At 34.6% G+C, this 15,795-nt stretch overlaps 1 protein-coding gene across 5 annotated transcripts in view; it reads left to right on the top strand.

Annotated features, from left to right (window-relative positions):
• The window catches only part of LOC110143638 (cadherin-10), a 183,088-nt gene that overhangs the window by 154,151 nt on the left and 13,142 nt on the right, over positions 1-15,795 (top strand). For all 5 annotated transcript variants that reach the window (XM_070476522.1, XM_070476521.1, XM_020903293.2 and 2 more), the window contains 4 exons: positions 2,257-2,444; positions 3,764-4,017; positions 8,330-8,466; positions 13,796-13,917. In XM_070476522.1, the coding sequence (XP_070332623.1) occupies positions 2,257-2,444; positions 3,764-4,017; positions 8,330-8,466; positions 13,796-13,917 (701 nt within the window). The remainder of the gene's footprint in view (positions 1-2,256; positions 2,445-3,763; positions 4,018-8,329; positions 8,467-13,795; positions 13,918-15,795) is intronic.

The following is a 15,795-nucleotide window of genomic DNA, read 5'->3' as shown; positions in this document are numbered from 1 at the left end:
TAATCAAAGGAAGAGACAGAGGTTGCCAGGCAAACATTTGTGTAGAAAATCTTTCATAAGGAAAAAAGTGCATTAAATTGAAGAGGAAAAACGTACTTGAAAAATCTAAAGACCAGTGTATGGAGACTATTAAGTAAGGGTTAAAATGACAGGAAATAAGAATCTATGAAGGGCCAGCCTATGTATGTTTTAAGTACAAAGGGAGTTGTCAAATAGTTTCAAAGTTCTGAATAACTATTGATTAAATTATTGTTTTCAAAGGGGTAATATGGCTGCAGTGTGCACTCAGAGAATAAGGGATTTAATTGGATTTGGCCAATTATAAGACCTGGCAGATGAGTTAGGAAGTTTCTCAGATATCCAATATAATAAAAAGTACATAGTAGCTATTACATTCAAAGAAATGCAATGGGAATATGGTGGTGAAAAAATGCAAAGTCATCCCTGTCTGTGTAACATCCTCATGGTACATACAAATAAACAAGTAAATCATACAATACCTAGCAGTGGTAAGTGACAGGAAGAGTGACGCCTTCTCAAAAAGGTTCTTTTCAGTAAAAATATTAAGCTTTCAAGGGGTCACAGTTGAGTAGTCACCTGAAGAAGAAAGAGGATGAACCATCTGATTATCCAGGAATAGGTGTTTCTAGAAGAAATAGAAAAGGCAAAGAGAGCCAATAAGACAGTAACCAAGGAATGAATTGAGAGTTGCTGTCAACCTGGTGTAACCAGAAATTAATGGAGAGAAAAAAATGTAGAAAAAGAAAAGTACACTTTAAGTGACTAACTAGGGTGTGGTAGAAACTGAGTCAACGATGTCTCCTAGGAAAGGACTTTTCAAACTGAGAAGATGTTGGCCTCTGTATTAGTTTGTTAGGTCTGCCCTGCAAGGTACCACAGTCTGCATGGCATTCTCTTCTCGCAGCTGTTGAAGCTGGAAGTCCAAGATCAAGGTGGTTTCTCCTGAGGGTTCTCACTGACTTGTAGATGGCCATCTTCTTCCAGGCTTCACATGGGCTTTCCTCTTGTGCCTGACTGTGTCCAAACGCTTGACATGTTAGATTAGAGCTCAACCTAACCTTCTCGTTTAACCTTAATTACCTCTGTAAAGCTGTTATATTCTAGTACAGTCATATTCTGAGATCCTGAATAGGGTTTAGGGAGTTAAACATATGACTCTTAAGGGCCCTAGTCCCCCAAAAACTCAACACATAAGAGAGCCATTTTCTCAGATTTGGTAAATTGTGTTATAATTATTTGAGGACAGTGGGGGAAGAAGCTCATGTGAGGGAAATAGTATGTGAACATATAGAGATGTAGGAAATTAATTTTGACAAGAAAGACTTTGAAAAGTCCAGTTTGGTATAACTCTTTCCTGGAAGTGACAGAAGGAAAGACACATTAGGAAAGATACAGTCAGGCCAGAGTATGACTAGCTAAGAAATCTGGACTTTATTATGTATATTAAGGAGAATTAAGGTTTATGAGCGAGAATCTGCTCAATCAGAAGTGTGCTTCGGGTCAATTAATCTGTCAGTAGCATGTAGTTTATGATCAGGTGCTAAAACATAAATCTCATTTAGCAGGAGAGCTGGTTCATGCTGGAAGCATGACTGGGTGAATCAGGGGCTTAGATAAATTCTTGTTTTGCTCTGGAGTGGAAGGGAGTTTGTCAGAATTTAGTGTTTTCACACTGACACTGTGAAGGACATCTTTGTATTCCTCACAGACTATCTTTGTGTCTCCTGTCACAAACAGAAGTGGGGTTCCTCCCCACTGTGGCTGCTTGCATGGAATTTTGTAATGTTCTGCTCTGCAGCTGCGATAAACTGAATAATAAATAATTGAAAACAAGAAAGGAAAAACAATTTAAAAAATATGTTCACTGCAATATAGAAATACTTGTGGCGTATTCTGTGATTTGCTGTGATTGTATGAACACACACAGGGACATATTTCTACTCAAAGCTAATCTCTTGTTACTTATGCAAATGCAAAAGATGACAACATGCCCTTTTTAAAACCAGAATTCTTGGTATAGGTTGTTTCACTAGTAAGCACAGATCAAGCACCCTATATTTCTACTTTTTCTGTCCCCAAACTATATATTTTGCATATTGTGTGTATTTAACTTATTGGTAAACATCTAATGTAAAGTTTAAGATTTATAATATTTTCTCATACACATTTTCCCTTTAAATACTCTATTGAGGAAATCTCTCTCTCTTTCTCTCCTTTCTTCTGTCATCTGTACAGACACGATCCATCTTCGAGTTCTCGAATCCTCTCCAGTTGGCACAGCCATTGGAAGTGTAAAAGCAACGGATGCTGACACTGGGAAAAATGCTGAAGTAGAATACCGAATTATTGATGGTGATGGGACTGATATGTTTGACATCATAACTGAAAAGGACATGCAGGAGGGCATCATCACTGTGAAAAAGGTGCAGGACAGCCGTGGAAATAACCATCTCTTTAGAAAGTAGATATTTTGATGTGTATTATCCACTCAAGTAGTGTCCATTAAGAAATATCCCTATCATGTTCCATTGTAAATGCATAAGTATATGCATAAAGGAACATATAGCCAAAGATCACCTTGGACGTTCTGACCCAGTGCTTTTGTTAATTAAAACCTGAAACCTGAGAGTTTACAAAATTTAAAAGGCAAGTTAGTTTATGTGTGATTGTATTTCTGAGTCACATTAATTAAAGCCCCTTATTAACATTGTTTCCTTAAAAATAGTTAATAGCTAATAATAGCAATATATCATCACAGTTGGAGGCATAAAAAGTAACATGCCATCTATCCAGATGTATGAAGCAATAATTAGAGTTGCTAATGAAAAGAGACAGCATGGATTGGAAGATAATTTCATTGTTCACATTTTCCCTTCTGCTACATAAATTAAGCTTTTCTGCTCACATATGCTCAGTGATACAATTTAAAGGTAACTAGTTTTTTATTGTAGCATCAGTACCATCATTATAAGAAAAAGTAAGGCCCAATAAAATTTATGTCCTAATGAAACATCCTGCATACTATTTGCATAAAGTAACCACTAGTTAATCACAAAACTCTCCTCAGGTTCTATTACAAAGTTCGAAGTACAACAAAGACAATGACCAGCAAAGGAGGGGCCAATTCGATATTTAAATTTCTTTTTGTTTCATAATGTAACCTAATTACCAATTACTATCAGAATTTTTCTCTTTACCCAAGGTTGTTCTTATTTTCAGTGTTTCACTTAACTGCTGAAAGGTTTTGTATTAGTCTTCAAACTTTCATCAAATTTATGTAGTACCATGGGTCTGTTAAACAGAATGGAAGTATCACAGCAAATATTTTAAAAGATTACTGAATTTTTTGCTTCAAAAAATTTAGCTGTAGCCAGCGACTCAGCACACACATATATACACACAAACACACACACAATCCACCAACACATTGTTTATAATGGGTTGCCATCACATAAGATAGATATTAATATCCTTTTCAATTTTTCTGAGATTTAGATTCTCATTTTCTTATGTTCTGATATACTACATTTCAAGTACATGAAAATAAAACTGAATTCAGCCTGATGTGTAAAAGTAGTTTTATTTTATATTTTATATTTTAATTACTTTATTTACAGTTAATGAACAACTTGACAGAACTCAACTAGGCTTTAAAAGTCACACTGTAACTTGGAAAGGATATATGATTCAATTTCCTTCTATCTAATTTGATGATTTATTTACTTATTTATTCTTAATACAGCCACTTGACTATGAGAGCCGAAGACTTTATACTTTGAAGGTTGAAGCAGAAAATACCCATGTGGATCCACGTTTTTATTACCTAGGACCTTTTAAAGATACAACAATTGTGAAAATCTCTATTGAAGATGTGGATGAGCCCCCTGTTTTCAGCAGATCCTCCTATCTGTTTGAGGTTCATGAAGATATTGAAGTGGGTACAATCATTGGTACTGTGATGGCAAGGGACCCAGATTCTACTTCTAGCCCCATTAGGTAAGTATGCTTATGCTTACAATGAAAAGAATGGGAATTGAAGTAAATGGAGAGATGATGAAATTTTATTTAAAGCACTTGATACACTGAAAGAGCTGTGCATACATTTGCTGAGCACACATATTTAAAATAAATTGTTTATGTTCTGGGGCAGGGTATGCATAAATTTCACAGTTTTCTTCAGTTTTAATCATGCCCGTTACTGAAAACTGGCTTGCATCATCTTCCCATCTCTTTAAGGTATTTATTGTTCTGACTGATGCCTGATACAGGTAAAGGAGATATTTTTCAGCTGTGCATTTGCAGTGTAACCAAATCAATTTATTTGTATTTTTGGGTTCTTAAATAAAATGTGAGGTTGAGAGAAGTTTTAGTAATTAAAACAAATATGATCATAACAATGTCATAAGGCACTATGATTTTATAAACTCTTCTGTATTCCTACCAGCAAAGGGGAAAGTTTTTGTTTGTTCTTTTGGTTATATCAGACAATTTAGAAGATTCTAGAAAGATCAGAGTCATTTCAAATTTTTGTTTTGCTTTGTTTTCTTATGGCCCCTAAAAACACATAAGATGTGATAAACACATATAAATGAGAAGGACAAAGTCTTCTTTGACATTTGTTCTCTCATTTTTAAAACTGTACCAGGTACCTATATGTACAATATTCAGCATCAAAATGACTGCTCACTTTAAGCTGTTAGTCCATCAGTTGTTTTGGATTCCCCACCAGTTGTTTTGGGTCCCGTTTGCTTCCTTAATCCTGAGCAGACTGGTTTTTGTTACCCTTTTTACAATGTGGGCCAGTCAAGTAGAAGTTCAAATGGTTGTACAGTTTCCAAGTACACACCTCTCTGACTCCTAACTATGCAGCAACAGAACTCTGGGAATATCTAATTTTATGTGCCGTGTGACTCTAGTTCAAAGTTTAAATTCTCCAAGTCCTGTCATATCTTAAGTGCAGTCATTCATATATATATATATATATATATATATATATATATATACACACACACATATATATAAATTACTATTTAATTTATATAATTTTACCTAAACATTTTCTTATAGTCACATACAGCATGACAGGTTACATATTGGCATCCAAAACTTGCATATGGTACTCAAGTATAGCTCCCACCTGCCAGCATGACTTTCTCATAAACGTCTTTTCTCCCATCCATTTGTCTTCACGAAAATTGCTGCATTCCTTGAATTTTTTTTTCCTTTTAAGATTTTTTTTGTCATTTGGTAGACATTTATTGAATATACACTTTTATTTTTTCCCTTTTAAATACTAAACAAGCATTCTCTTGACAATCCTCCTAACTGACTTTAACAGCCTATGTTCTGTGTTTCTAGTTTTCAAAGAGCCTTTTTAAAATAAAACATAGTATTTTTAAAAAGTTCAGTTTATGTCTAGTGACATTACAAGGTGGTGATATAAAGATCTATTTCCACTTAATGAAATAGATTCTGACTGCAGGGACTGTAGCCTGCCAGGTTCCTCTATCCAAGGGATTCTCCAGGTAAGAATACTGGAGTGGGTTGCTATTTCCTTTTCCCAGGTATCTTCTGAACCCAGGGACCAAATTCACATCTCTTACATCTCCTGCATTGGAAGGCGAGTTCTTTACCACTAGCACCATCTGGGAAGCCCCATCTTATAGACTAATGGTTATTATATGTTAAAATATGTCTGTGGATTCTTTTTTAATTAAATTTTTCATCAGGATGCAAATCTATGGACCAGGAGGAAAAAATCCATTGATATCTACTAAGCAACAGAATTAATGACTTCATTGTATATTAATGACAGAGTCTAGCCATGTTCTTTGTTATATATTTGAATTTATACTAATAAGGCAGAAAATGGACATGAATATTTTTAGATGTTAATCTTGATATACTGTGCAGATTATATATGTGTGTGTGTGTGTGTGTGTGTGAATATTTATATATAATCAAGAAATAAAGTAATTTTACTAAATCAATGCATTTAGAAGTAGATAATGGGGCTTTCAAGGTGTGCTAGTGGTAAAGAACCTGCCTGCCAATATAGGAGGCATAAGAGACCCAGGTTTGCTCCCTGGGTTGGGAAGATCCCTTGGAGTAGGAAATGGAAAGCCACTCCAGTATTCTTGCCTGGAAAATTTCATGGACAGATGAGCCAAAGGGCTACAGTTTATGAGGTCACAAAGAGTTGGACACTACTGAATGCACACACATACACACATGCACACACACACAATAGGATAATACTGGTCATATTATAAACTGTCCATGTCATATATCATGGATGCTAATGAAATAATCAAAAGGATTTACCTAAAATATGTATTCTGGAACTGATTTCTAAAATGAAAATGTTAGATAATACATAGAATCTATCAATAGAGAATTGAAAAATATGCAGTTGACCCTTGACCAACTTGGGGACTAGAGGTGTAAATCTCCCCTGCTCCCATGCAGTGAAAAATCTGAGTATAACTTCATAGCTGGCCCTCTGAATCCATGGCTCTGCATATGAAGAGTCAACCTCAAATTTATTTATTTTAATAAATGCATACTGTAATTTGTATTTGTTGTAAAAATGGACACGTAAAATTCAAACCCATGTTGTTCAAGAGTCAGCAGTAATTATGTCAACTGTGAAAAAGAACGAGGGTCTCTCTATCTTCCAGATAATTTTACATAATCATTTTAATTTATCATTGTTTTCTAAACTGAACTACACACAAAAAAAGACAAAACACATATAAAATGGCTTTGGCAAACAAAATGATACTTTATATTGATTGACAACCTTCCATTTCCTGCCATAATTCTATAGAAATAAGGATATTTATTATTTGCCAAAATGCCAAAGGCGTCCTTATTTCTTTTATTCAACAAATATTTGTGGTTGACCATATGTTACTAAAATGTTTCTCAAGAAATTCTCAGTTTGTTAAGAAAGTAGATTCAGTGTGAGAAATAATATTCATTGAGTATGTACTAGACACTAAGTATGATGCTTGCTGTTTTCATGTCTGATTTCCTGTTTGATATGTGAGATGAACTCCTAATACAATATGGTAAATGACAAGGTGCTTTAGGATGGAAGGGGACAGATAGCTTCTACTTCAGGTAATAATGGAATACTCCAAGGAGGAGGTAAAATTTATGTTGGATTTTTCAGTAGTGTAAAAATTTTGTTAACTTGAAATGTAATTTATGAATTATTTCAGATATAATTTAAAGTGCTATTTCATATACTTTCCTTAAATAAATGACAGTTATAGCTTAGGAAAATATGTGCCATAACATATTACTCCTGGTTTTGTCATGTTTATCTTGTTTTATTTTAAAAATGTTTTAATAGGGAACATTAAAGTTAACTTGGGGGATTATGCTTGCTACCTCCAGAATTTCAAAATATTCATAAACTACTAGGAGTGTGACGTGGCAGGAACCACCAATGAGAGTTACTCTTTTAAACATTGACTGACAATCTCCAAAATAATGGGATTTATACCAACTACATCATCCTGATGGATAAACCTGTTGTTAGGCTTTGAAATAACACTCAACACTATGCCTTTAATTAATTTGCAGAATAGTTGTCTTTTTATTACATACACTAAGATTTTATTTGATAAAATATCTAGAAACGCCTGTCCCAAACTTTTCTACTCAAAATATCTCTGGCTAAAATGTGTACATTTTATAGTGATACATGTAGGTAAGAAACTGAAGCAAACCAGGTATCATGTTGAAACTTTGAAACTTTGGAACACTGTCATAAATTGGTGACCTACTACTCTGAGGAAATTAACATCTCCAATATTCTTACTCCAAAACTTTGCTTCTGGGAATTATCTTTTGCATTTGACCCATGTAATAATTCTCTAATAGGATTACCAATCACTAGGTAAATTCAGTTGGTAGGGTAAAACTTGTAATTCTAAGCTTTGTGGAAAAAATACATCAGGATCAGTTAAATATGCAATATGTAATGACTTAATAACATAAAACATTCAGAACACCAGCATTTAAATGCACAGTAAAAGTCAATTCAGGCCTTAGGAAGAGGTTTTGGGGAGATGGTAGAGGGTCAATGTGTGTAAGTGTGTGTGTGTGTGTGTGTGTGTGTGTGTGTATGTGTATGTGTGTATGATAAATCCATGACACAGTCTGCATTCTGGATCAGTACTTTGCACTTTCCTAAAATTATTAAATATCACTATATATGTGTCTCTGCATTTCACCATTTTCTCCTGCAAGCCATCAATAATACTGCCATGTATTTTTCTCTGCCCTCTATGTTCAGATTTTCCTTGGATCGCCATACTGACCTTGACAGGATCTTTAACATACATTCTGGAAATGGATCCCTTTATACATCAAAGCCACTTGACCGTGAACTATCTCAGTGGCACAATCTTACTGTTATAGCTGCTGAAATCAGTAAGATGAATTTTACGTATATCGTATTTAGCATAATTTTAGGTTTTATTTTATATTAAGAATAATTCCATCTCATTGCACAAATGAAATGTAATTTTAATCTAACATTTGAAAAGGCTCCTTAACACCTATAATTTTTTTCAGTAGTTTCTACTATATATACTGAGAAATAGCTATGGGCATCCACAGATCTACGTTTAGTGTTAACTAATAAAAATGATCTAGAATTAGAAACTAAAGATATTCTCTTTGTGAGAAAGTGAAATGCATTAAATTCATCACATGGACACTATGAATTAAAATTTATGCTGAAATGCTGGAAGTCCATTTTTGAACAATAAACACAGAGATAGATATGATTAATTCTTTTAAACAGATGAAGAAACAAAGGCATCCATAATAATAGCTAACATTAAGCACTCTAAACAGGTATTCTAAGAAATTTAAGTCAACTTTTTCTTCCTAATATTTGTATTGACCTTATTTAACAGAGAATGAAGTAAGACTCCAGGGATTTTAGTAACTTGTCCAAAGTCACAATGCCATAAGTAATAAAACTGGGATTTGAAACTAGTCATTCTGTTTTTAGATCTAATACTTAATTCTATACTTAATTTACAAAAGTTCACCCAACTAGTATCATCAGACAGAGCCAGCATTCAAAGTCATGCGTGCATGCTAAGTCACTTGAGCCGTGTCCGGCTCTCTGTGACCTTATGGACTGTTGCCCACCAGGCGCCTCTGTCCATGGGACACTCCAGGCAAGAATACTGGAGTAGGTTGCTATACCCTCCTCCAGGGGATCTTCCCAGCATAGGGACAGAGCCCGTGCATCTCTTGTGTCCCTTGCACTGGCAGGCAGGTTCTTTACCCTAGGAGGTAAAGAACTGGGAGACACATTCGAAGTCTTATCTGTCTTCAATTGCAGATGTTCTTACCCATATACAGGACTGGGATACATAATCTTTAGAGTTCATTGTAAAATGAAAATCTTAGGCCTCATGTTAAAATATGATGAAGAAATTTCAGATGTCAACAGCAGAACATTACATAAGAGTGGGGCCTTCTGAGTGTGAGGCCCTGCTCAATTGCACGTGTCCCTGAAGCAGGGCCTTGTCCACACATGCAAACCTGTTCATGGTTTCTGATTCCTGTATTATGATATGTGCATGGAATAGAGCAACTCTATCTTAAATAGAAGCATTAATTAGGGACTAAATCATGGGGTCAAAAAAAAAAAAGTATACATTTCAGGTCTGAAAAAGTAAGCTGAATCCACAAATACATATCAAGGTCAAGTTATTTGAAGTAATCATCCCAAGATTTGGAAGGCAGGGCACTGGGGCTGAAATAGCAAGCCTCAAAAGGATGGAGCTGGACTAGACTTATCATCAGCAATGAACTTTATGCCTCAAGAGAAAGTACTAGACTTAATTTTTTTCTTACATCTGGCTCTGAAATATAGATGAACCCTACCATCCAAACAATCCAGTTTTTCCATAATGAAATATAAATGGCTGTACCTCTCAGGGTGAACTGAAGAATTTGTGAGGTTTTCTTAAGGAAAGCTTTTATTTCTGTATCTGTATCCATATCACAATGTTAAATGCGTCTGACAGGATCCAGTCTGATTATTCCAGAATCATGATTGTTTGTGCTCTCTGCTCTAGTCAAGCTCCTTATTCAAGCCTAATGAGCTAGGAACTGCATTTTCCATTTCAGATACTTTGAGAAATTTAACTTCTAAAGCTAGTTGAAATAATTACGGTTCTGTAAAAAGCTAAGTCAATTATGTTCTTCGTTTTAAGAACTAAACCTACTTTCTGCCCTTAAATAAAACCAGTCTGTGGAGTAACTGCTGGAAATGCCTACCTGCCAAACCACACACAGTGAGGGGCCCATCATGCTGTTCCGATGATTAAATGGAACGAGGGTGAGAGGGAAACAGCATATAGGGCATTGTTTTTGCTAGATTTTGAACACTGGTAACTGTGCCATTCATCCAGAACAGTGCAGAAAGACCAAAAAATATACTTCTTATCAATGTTTTTCCAGACCCTGCCTCTAACAGTTTAATTCTACATTCCTTAGCAGTGTATCCTATCATATGGCAAGTTTTATTCTAGGCAATCACTTAGTGCATTATACCATGGAGTCATTTATTCTTTTTGGGAAAAAAAATGCCTTATAGAGAATATAAAATCTAAAACTAAGGTCACAATCATGGGTTGTAAAACACATGGTTGTAGAAATCAATGAGTTCCTATAACCATATCTAAGAATTAAACTATAAGCATTGCAATACATTCTGAGAACCGTAGAACAAAGTTTCTGACTAAGGGCTCCATTTTCTATACCTGCTTCCTTATTAGTGGAAACTTTTGCCCTAAGGAGGTACAAAAAAATACTTCTTTCTAAAGCCTGGGATTTCTAGATGGTGATTTATATTTTCTTCTTCCTGGGGGTATAGAAAAGCCTGTGAATATGTGGCATGGCTTTACCTTAGGACATAGATTTTAAGATCCTATATTGCTCACAAGTTCTCGCTACACTAGAGTTTGCCGGATGACCGAGAGGCTCAGGTGGTAAATATAAGCCGGCTCCTATTCAGTATGATGCTTCCTGGGAAGGCTTTATATTTTGATTTATACATAAGCTGCCACATCTGCCAGTAAAAAGATTAGTGTAAGCACTGTTTTTTTGAATAGATGACTCCAGGCCTGATGCTTTACAAAGCATGTTTATCCCTGTGGATTTAGCTTTTGATTTGAAGAGCCTTGAGTTATGTGTAGAGAGGCTGGAGAATCTCTGTATTGTGTTAGGGAAGGGACTGACAGTGCAATTTTTTAGATGTGAAACTTTTCTGTCTTTCTTGGCTTCTATAGCACAGTTAGAGAGTGAATTGCTACCAACAAAAGAGTTATTTTTATGTCAAAACTTTGTATTGAAAGAAAACATTTTGCTTATGTCCACTAACTATAAAACTAGGTTAAAGAGCACATTCTAGAAAATATGAATCATACTTCCCCACTCTTCCCCATAGCAACAAGTAACTTTAGGTAGTTGAGGATTCATTTATAGGTGAATCACTATGCTTCTGGGTATTAGCAAATGGTTTAGGAATAAGAAAGGTAGGAAAATAGTGGAATAGCATTTTTCTCTTTTTTTCTCTTCTCTCCACTTTTCCCTACAAGTACTCCTCCTGAGACCCACATGAACTGAAGGAAAACTAGTTGATGTATTTTTGTTGTGTAGATGCTTTGTATGGAGAAAGATAGATTAAGCTTTTAAACAATGTAAGGAAATGAAGAAGACATAACAGTGATAATAAAGATGATTTTAATAACAATAGTCAATGTGTAGTGAAAGTGAAAGTCACTCAGTCATGTCTGACTCGTTGCGACCCCATGGACTATACAATCCATGGAATTCTCCAGGCCAGAATACTAGAATCAGTAGCTGTTCCCCTCTCTAGGGGATCTTCCCAACCCAAGAATCAAACCGGGGTCTCCTGCATTGCAGGAGGATTCTTTACCAACTGAGCTATCAAGGAAGCCCCTGATAACAAGGTGTATTAATGTTGAGTGTTTATCAACAAACTGATACTTTGATAAGAAATTTTCTTATATTCACTCACATAATTATTCAAATAACTTCATAAGATCAAAAGTTCTATTTTGATTCATGTTGAGTAAACTGAGGCATTAGAGGAAGAGTGTAAACTGGACAAAGTTAAACACTGAATGAATGGTGAACCTGGGAATCAAGTCTGACCCCAGAGTCTAAACTCTAATAACCACCTGACATACTAAGAAGTGAAAAACATATAGCAGTAGATGAGCAAATATGAAATTAGAACCCGAGAGCTGAATATTTTTGGGTTAAGAAGGTTGAAGGAGGACTGAACGATAGTGTTAAAGAGGGGAAGTGTTTTAAATCTTCTCTTGAAAAGAGGAAAGAAAGGAAATCCATGTCAAATGGATTTAGAATTCTGTCTGCCTCCCTGCCAAACAATTAATTCTTAGATGTTATTTTTTGAAACTGCTGATTATATTATTTTAGTTACATTATAATTACATGAAGAAAAGGAAGGAGAAATAAATTCTTTTGTGTAGTAATATACTCCCTGTTTGTACCTGAGAAGATTTTTTTAACCCTTGTATCTGAAAATTATTTAGATAAAATTAGAAATTCAAATAAATTTCACAAAGGGAAAATCATTATTCATAACCCATGTAGATAGAAGCCATTTAATAAGATGGTTACTATCCCCCAGATCGACTATTTTTTTTTTTTGCTTTGCTTTATTTTTAGCTAATTTCCTTTCTTCTTTTATATTGATCTTGAGTTTGATTTTGCCAAAGTTCACAAAGAATTTAAACTATATCCAGAGACTGAGATTTTGTGATCATGAAGGCTGATGACTATAACCTTAATTTAAGATACCCAAACACTCTCAGGATATCAGTGCAAGTTCCTGGAAAAATCCTTGGAGGGGAAAATAAAGTTATTATTAATATGAGGTTGTTACCTAAGGATAAGCTAAATAGGCATGTTTTAAAATTACATTTACAAATCAAAACAGATTTTTAAATGCATGTTTTTATGTGAAAACTTTGATGATCTTGATTTTGGCAAAAAAAAATCATTATTATTATACTACATGTAACTATTGAACTAATTTTGTTAAATAGAATTGAGCTTGTATTGATGAAATGGTACAATTAGCAATTTTATTAATGAAACATTTAAAATCTTGTGTTTCATTATAAATTTCCATTCAATTTGATATAGTTATATAAGGTATATAGTAAGATTTCCAAAAGGATAGTTAACAGTAGCTGTTGAAATATATTTTAGTGATAAAAGTAGTCAGAAGGGTAGGTTGTAATTAACAACTACCACATAGAAGATGACCTCAGGCAAGTTACTGATTTATCTAATACCACTCTTTATCCAAAAGAAAAAAAAGGTATAAATTAGGAAATCTAATGATGTATAATAAAGGTTTAATAAATATTTGTTCTTACATTGTGCATTTGGAGAGCAAAGACACAAATATCATTTGAAATCTATTACACTGGATCGTGCTTTTAAAAAGATTTTTCAAAATATTAATAGTACTCTTGAGCCCAATATTAACTGAATTCATGACTACTTAATTAGGCTCTGTAGTAATTTTCTTTATTGCATTTGTTCATTTATGATAGTAGAATGAAGTTGATGCTTATTTGAATATGAGCACTTAATATCTACAAGATGCTTATATAAATTAAATCTGGTGTACAAATGTGTCTTCCTAAACAAATTTTTCCTCTCCTTTTTCTAGACAATCCCAAAGAGATGACTCGAGTGGCTGTTTTCGTGAGAATTTTGGATGTTAATGACAATGCCCCACAATTTGCTGTGTTCTATGACACTTTTGTCTGTGAAAATGCCAGACCAGGACAGGTAAGCACCCATTGTATTTAAAAGCATAGGAAGATTTTTAATGGGCCCTTCAAATATTTTTCTTTTCCTAATCTTGAAAGGAATGAGCAAACAGAGATAAAATCATTCATTGAAAGTCCCAGCAATATAATTAGAACAAACAAATAGCAAAGCCGAGTTAGTTAGTGAGTGTCAGTCGCTCAGCTGTGTCCAACTGTTTGAGACACCATGGTCTGCAGCCCTCCAGGCTTATCTATCCATTGAATTCTCCAGGCAAAAATACTGGAGTGGATAGCCATTCCCGTCTCCAGGGGATCTTCCTGACCCAGGAATCAAACCTGAGTCTCCTGCATTGCAGGCAGATATGAAATGGTAGCTGCAAAACTTAAAGTGTAAGAGGAAATAACTTTTTAACTTTCAAAACAAAGACAAATGAATAAACAAAAGGGAAAAGAAATGCTGATGTGCCATTAGATAAATATTGGTAACTGCTTGCAAGACAGGAAATGAAAATTGGGGAAAACACAAATACTTGAGATCATCAAAACATTCCATCACTATTCCAACATATGCAAATACAACTTTGGAGCAGGGCAAAAGAGCTCGCTCCTAAGGCTTAGACTTGGGTTTCATCAGTACAGCAGCACATAAAGTGCTAATGACTTGGTTTTCGTCCTTTAAAACATTCTTCCTATACCGGCTTTGTTTATAGCTCTTCAAATCTTTTCCTCAGTGGACTCATTCTGTTGTTTGAAAAGCGCCAGCCTGTATGGTTGAAAGAAATGCTCTTAATTGGTTTGAGTGCCGTTTTCACAGAAGGGAGCTGCATGTTATAAATAATAATTGGAAATCAAACGTGTTTTATTAAAGAAAGAGAAGCCATTACGAAACTGTATTGTGTTTAGACTTCGTTTGATGCTCTTTATAAACATCAATGTCATTGTTACATTTTTATGCAAATTATATTGTGAAATAAATTCTTACTTTGGAAGATTCTAACAGGAATTCAATAGCCTGTCTATTGTCTGAAGTGGTAAAATTGCTGCAATTGGATTCTTTCTTTTTAGTTGAAAATGTTATGGAAATGTTTAATTTGGAATATTTAAAGGACTTAGCTACTTACGACCTACTTCATGAAGCAGTGTGCCCTAAAAATACCATTCCAAACAGTTCTCTGCTTGGCAGGCTCAGCATGATATAAGTTGAAGCCTTTTCTGTAGGAGATGAATTACCCACTTTGAAACTGCTGCATACATTGCTCCCTCTATGGTTATTCTATTTGATTTTCAAGAGATATCTTTTCAGAGCATTTGAGTCATTATAAGTATTCATCCCCAAATGTATTTGAAAGACACAAAATAAAGGATTGTGTTTGTTTATTTTCCTTATGCCTTTTTATCTTTTTTTGAACCTTTATCTGGCTCAGTAAATTCATGTTCTTTGAACTTTTAAGAACAAGTCGGTATATTGAGGGAAAATAATCAAATCAAAGATGATGTTAATTTTAAAAAGTAACTAGTCTATTTTGACAAACATGACAGGAAAAATATGATTATTAATTTTTGTCTAATTGGCTGCATGTGCAAAACCCTCCTATATTAGTTACTTTTAATAAGACCAGCTTGCTAGATGTCATTTTGGTCTCATAGGCAGAAACATGTTTGCTTGAACTAAACTATTAAATACTCACTGATGGAATTCTAGGTTACATCATTCTAGCAGGCAAAATCAAATAGTTATTTGATAAAGTCTTTCCTTACTGAACCTTTCTTGAAGTTAATTTGTTAAGTCTGTATTCCCTCCTTCCAGGAAAGTAGGAGCTTTGGGGGACTTCTGGATTTGCTTTAGTTATTTATAGAGTAGTTCAGTCCAAGCAGTACTTCTCTGAATTAAGTGCTC

This window comes from Odocoileus virginianus, chromosome 14 (genome assembly GCF_023699985.2).
Source record: "Odocoileus virginianus isolate 20LAN1187 ecotype Illinois chromosome 14, Ovbor_1.2, whole genome shotgun sequence".
Classification (NCBI taxonomy): domain Eukaryota; kingdom Metazoa; phylum Chordata; class Mammalia; order Artiodactyla; family Cervidae; genus Odocoileus; species Odocoileus virginianus.
This window is presented reverse-complemented; position numbering and strand designations above follow the sequence as displayed.